Raw genomic sequence first — 6,177 nt, forward strand, 5'->3', positions numbered from 1 at the left:
GCTCCAAATTAAACACCCAGTGCGCGATTATATTTCATTCTGTTAAATTGGGCAATGACATTTTAATGTGCGAATAATATGTAACTGGAAAAATAAAAAAAATAAAGAAAAAACTAAAATGGCAGCAGCATGTGTTCATATAGGCCATGGTGTGGCTAGTTTGTTTACAATATACTATAACTGCACTTCATCGACGCTATCCAATTAAATCAGTAGCTTTGCATTGTTAAAGCTCAGGTGGGGCCGCATCATAACTGCCATATTCACGTTTGTCATATTTTCATTTTCATTTATCGTGCATACTTTGTGAAATATTAGATTTTCGACAAGAATTTCATAACTTCTGAACGCACATGTGCATTGTTTTCTCGTGTGTTTTGTTTTGTGCTCGCGTACTCGCGCATGAAACTAGTCAAAACTCGGGACTCACGACAAAATCCTAATATTCGCCAACGCCTTCATATCTTTTGGTGCGGTTAACAAATAACTCAATGCATAAGTGAGTTTCTTGCAAATATATCACTTGCTAGTTGTTGGATTCCAAATTCCCCCCATTCGCACCCTTTATGGTTTTCTATAGAACAAAGGGATTTAGCGTTACTACAGCCATTCGGGGGTTTATGGTCAACGTAGAGAGGATTTTAGTGGTCAAATTCAAGTGCTGTGTCTGGGCAGCTGTCTGCTTTCTTTGTACTTGGATGCAGGATGCATCTTCTGAGTCAACCTTTTGTCTGTTGGGTAGTAAACACACTAATGCCAAAGCCACGTTTTCAGATAACGTCTACAAAATGTTGAGCTCATGATGTACTTTCCCATAATAAGGTTTAATCGAGTTTTCCGTTCTGCCCATGAGCAAAGGACATGTGCTTATTTTTATTATTCTTATTGTTGTTGTGATTTTTTTGTTTTTTTTAAACTTTATTCACAAAGGCGCCCCAAAATAGTGACTGAAGTATAGACTCGTAGTGTTATCAGTCTATAAGATACTAATTCAAGACTCTATTGAAATATTTAGGAAGCAGCCTATCACCATAAACAATGGGCCATCATATTAATTTCACCTTGTGATTGTATCAGTTAGTCTATAAAGGTTCGTAAACGACCCTCAACAGTATAATTAAAAGTTTACAATGACACAGGAAAGAACACACAGACGCATTTTTCCCCTCATCCCATTCTCTTTATTTCAATCTATTCTTATTATTATTTTTTACACCATGCACGAGATGGGACTATGCATTTAACTCACAACATTATGCACCAAATAAATGTTGATAAGCCCATTGATGAAAAATGCTCCAATAGCTTCATATTTCAGCTGGGACCTATTTTATTTTATTAATGAGGCCAACGTCGGATGCATTCATACAGCCTGGTCAATAGGGCTATATAAGTGGCCTGAGTAGCATTTTTACAAGAAGCCCAATTGTTGCGCTTATAGAAGAGGGACAAAGTTGTGCTTGCAAAACATTGAATTTGATTTACAAATGAGCCCAAGGAGCCATTTTAGAGCAACATGTCTGTTTTAGTTGCTATTTCCACGGTAAATGTTTTGTACAGTTTCTAAAGGATGTGTTTGGCAAAAAAAAAAACGTTTAAATTAAATTACATTAAATGGAAATCAAATTAAATGAAATAGGCTACTAAATTCTGCAACAAGAGAGGGAATAATTCTGTTCATTTGCATTTGTGTTTATGTCTCACTGGGATGCAGTTGTCCACTGCAGGCTTATGTGTGCGGTCCAAGGATAAACTTCACTGCTTGTCTCCCCCTCGACAGGAACTTCGGTCTTGAATTGTGCTGTTGTCCTCCTTGGACTCTGTCAAGATCCAAAGTCAAAGCGAATGGGAGTGGGCATGAGGGAGACTGGTTCAGTCATCTGCACCTATACGTGTTTTTATAACAATACACTTCAACTTCAATTTATAGCATATAGCTTATAGACCAACCAATGATCCCATGTCGTATGAGCTGTCAAGTTCTAAAAAAAAAAGAAAAAGAAAATGGTGATCTGAAAAAAGTGGAAAAACTTGGAATAGGCCTACGAATTGTAATGTTTAAACTAACGCCCATGTGCGTCTAGCCAATGTTTATTAATTTATTTTCAAGTGGTTTATGTTGTTATTATACAAATCAAAACAATTGGGTCTTATGTGAAGTATCCATCCGTCAGACAATGTTATAGTCTGCACTATTTACATAGGCTACTAGCGAAACGTGGCTTGCGGTTTAACATGCAGGCGTGTGTGCTATATTATGAAAAGAAGAGGCTAGTCGTATATATTCTACTAGGATAATCAAAGTCTTATTTTAGTTATGTATTGGGGGGAAACGGGGATAGATGTAGTCACGGGGTCGCTTTTAAAGGATTCATGCCTTATTGCGCCATATTCGTACCAATCATTGACTAATAGCCTAATAGTTATATCATCATTCTAATCTCAATACAGTGTCTGTATTGTGTCCATCGGTATATTGTAAATAGGCCCTTTCATTCATGAAACTATTACCGAATATAGAATGAGGACTATCTAAATATATATTCTGCTAATAAACCATTAAATAGCCTATTGTTAGATTTTGGGCTATAGTTGTCCTATAATAAAAAATATAATAATATTAATGAATAATAGTAATAATCATAACCTTACCTGTGAAACTCCAATAATACTATAAATGCATCTCACTGAGTGCAATGTGCAGTCTATGCTAACCATATATAAGAGGCTATAGCCATTAGCTATAGCCTACCATGCACAAGCAAACGTAAACATACAAAACACATCTTTGTCTAATTGTCATAGCCCAAGCCAACAGACGGGAATCTGTTACTGGTTTTCTTAGTGCTCCTGTGGTGTTTGAAAATTAATCGTTTGAACCTCCTAGATCTTACCTAAGCGAACCACTCCTACACATCCAACTGTTCCAAATTGATATATGACAATATCTACTTTCGATCACGTGTCTGCGGGGCGACTTAGACGGATTGCGCGTCATCTCGCCTTCCCAAATTTTCCCCTTCTGCAGTTCGAATCCAAAACATCTATCTATAGTACGGAGTACGAGAGAAAGATGTTTAACTCGGTGAATCTGGGCAACTTCTGCTCCCAGACGCGCAAAGACCGGACATCCGAGTTTGGGGACAGGACAGGCTGCGCGTCTAACATCTACCTCCCCAGCTGCACCTACTACGTCCCCGAATTTTCAGCCGTCTCGTCGTTTCTTCCACAGGCCCCGTCGCGGCAAATTAGCTACCCGTATTCCACAAACCTGTCTCAAGTGCAACCGGTGCGGGAAGTTTCATATGGCTTGGACGCTGCTAGTAAATGGCACCACAGAAGCAATTATGCGCCGTGCTACTCGGGAGAGGATCTGGTGCATAGGGACTGTCTTCCTCCATCCACCATGACAGAAATGCTTATGAAGAACGAGAGTGTGTACAGCCACCATCATCACCATCCAGGCTCCAATCATCCCTCCACAGGATTCTACTCCGGCGTGGGGAAAAACAACGTCCTCCCTCAAGGTTTCGACCGCTTTTTTGAGACCGCATACTGCAGCACGGACAATCAGTCAGACAATTGTTTACAAAAGGGCGAAGCGAGCAAGCTGGAAGCCGAGTCCCAGCAGCCCGCTCCCCTACCCGGCGCCCCAGACCAGGAAAAGGACCCAGAAGATGAGGAGGAACATACAAATTCAGGCTCATGCACTTCTTCAGCAACCAAGGACGGCAACACCAGCAAGAACAGCCACTCGAGTAGGTACCGAAGCTGTAAATGGGGAAAGGTTAAGGGACTAGCCCGGTGTTTTGTCGGTCAGATTTTATGTGGAGTTTTATAAGCATTCAAAGGATTTTATTATAACCTACAAAGCTCTTTCTTCCAACGAGAAGAATTTTTACGATGGGAAAGCGCTTTGAAAAAAAGGGATGTTATACACAGACGCTTCTATCGTGAGAGTCTGTGAAATTTTAAGAGCGCGCTATTGTGACAAATGCTAACTTTGATCATGAACTTGCATTGGGCATTTTAAGGGATTTTCTCGTTGGGCTGTCGAGAGTAAAAACCAATTGGGCAGAACATTGCTTTTGGCGTCCTGTGATTTTTTTTTCTTTTAGCACTCGTTTGCTCGCGAAAGACATGCTCCAGATTATTAGACACTTTAAGGCTAAATCGCGCTCGTGTGTCATCGAGTTGTCTATCTCTTTCTATCTATATCTGTCTATCGATCTGATTATGTGTCTGTCTGTCTGTTTGTCTCTCTGTCCATTTTCCAACAAGAGCGTTGTCGTATCCATTCAAAGACAGACCAAATGAATCAGTTATAGGGCTCGAGTAGCCTAGCCTATGCTTTTGTCCATAGAATGCACTGGTGTGTGTGCAGTTAATGCCCTTTCCACGGTAGTCGTTGAAACGCTTAAGTCTAAACACATTGTGCTGCAATTTGCAATTCTCCCCCTGGAAGTGATTTGTACATGTGTAGTAGTCTGTCAGTAGCCTGTATATTGTAGATGAGTGATCAATTGGCCTAGTATTCCAAATTATCTGATATTAATATACGCACTGCACTCAAGTCACATTATAGCCTTGAGTATAGTTTATTATTTTTATTTTGAAAACCATTGGTATTGCATACAATTGGAGTTGCTGAGCTTCTTATTTGTGAAAATAATGAAACAAAAAAACTATTATATTTATTTTGTTAGTTATTAATGAAAAGTTATGGGGTTTGGGTGTTTCTAACTTGGAAACGCAGGCGAGTATAGGCTACATTTAAACTGACAGCCAAAGGATTGTGTAAATTGTTAGTTTAGCTCCAAAGGAATGTGACGCTCATTTTGTAGTGATATACTTTTGTTGTTATATATTTGTAACAGATAAACACGTACTTACAGCCCGTAAGTTGATATTATTGACTTCCAAGGGGTTCGGATATTTAACACTCTTTATGGCCGGTTTATCTGATAGCCTAAGCTATTTTGCGCTTTGGATGTTGATTGAAATGGGTTCCATCACTGATGCCCTTCTGAATGTGTGCATTCTATATGCATCTGAAATCTTAAGCCTCAGCCCTATTACGGCAGCATGGATATTTGCATATGACATTATCATCATTGCCCATGACAAGCAGATGACAGACTCTGATCATGCTATTATTTATTTTCTTCAGGCACTCCGCGTACGAGGAAGAAGAGGTGTCCATACTCCAAATTTCAGATTCGAGAGCTGGAGCGGGAATTCTTCTTTAACGTTTACATCAACAAAGAGAAGCGACTTCAGCTTTCCCGAATGTTAAACCTCACCGACCGACAGGTTAAAATTTGGTTTCAAAATAGAAGAATGAAGGAGAAGAAGTTGAGCAGAGATCGCTTGCAGTACTTCTCTGGCAACCCCCTATTGTGAGCAGGAACATAAAATGTCATAGTCAGTGACACTATAGGCCTATACTCTTATCTTATTGTCATCATTGGCATAGCCAAAGGAGCCCACATCACCACCAGTGCAATGTTAAATGGACAGTTGGAGTTGTTAGGCCTGCATGGTGAAGTCGCCATTTTCCTATTGCCTATACGGTGCGGCTTTGAATTTCTAGTTGGCCTTGAGAAAGGCCTATACGACATGGTTAGAGTAATCATTTATACGCCGTTCTTGAGTATGCCCATCTATTTATCACGATTCTTAATAATTGTGTTTATTCTATTGTTCATATAGGCCCATTATTTGTTGAATATCAAAATGTAAGAAAAACAGATGGAAATCTTGGTACTGCGCAGAACGTTTATACAATTTTCGCTGGTCTGTGTATATAGCCTATATCATTATCTGATTCTCTCTCTCTTGACCAGAATATGAACAAATAATACATTTACAGGCTGCATTTTCGCCACTGAGAACTGTGACACCCAATCTGTGAAAATATACCCCCTTGTACAGACTATGCAATGTGCATTCGTGACTGTAAATAGGCATATGTTAAATTTCCTTTCCCCTATCCCTGCTGCTATTTTTTTCCGTACACATGCCCATGCATCTTTGGGAGCTTTAACGCCAACACTTGTTAAATTATTTGCTTAAAATACATTGGTGCTTTTGTTTAAGGGAGGTGGACCAGATTGTCGGCCTGTGTATCATTAATATAAGAATACTTATGAAATAAACAGAAACATATAGGCAAAA

At 39.5% G+C, this 6,177-nt stretch overlaps 1 protein-coding gene across 1 annotated transcript; it reads left to right on the top strand.

Annotated features, from left to right (window-relative positions):
* The first annotated feature begins 2,819 nt into the window (after window positions 1-2,819).
* hoxc11a (homeobox C11a) lies at window positions 2,820-6,177 on the top strand. The gene is given in 4 exon segments (XM_083770388.1): window positions 2,820-2,965; window positions 2,967-3,042; window positions 3,045-3,758; window positions 5,171-6,177. Coding segments are annotated over 4 exon segments (1,050 nt in total). The 5' UTR covers window positions 2,820-2,938; the 3' UTR covers window positions 5,404-6,177.

Source organism: Protomyctophum parallelum (assembly GCF_964188405.1).
Source record: "Protomyctophum parallelum genome assembly, chromosome: 7".
Lineage (NCBI taxonomy): Eukaryota > Metazoa > Chordata > Actinopteri > Myctophiformes > Myctophidae > Protomyctophum > Protomyctophum parallelum.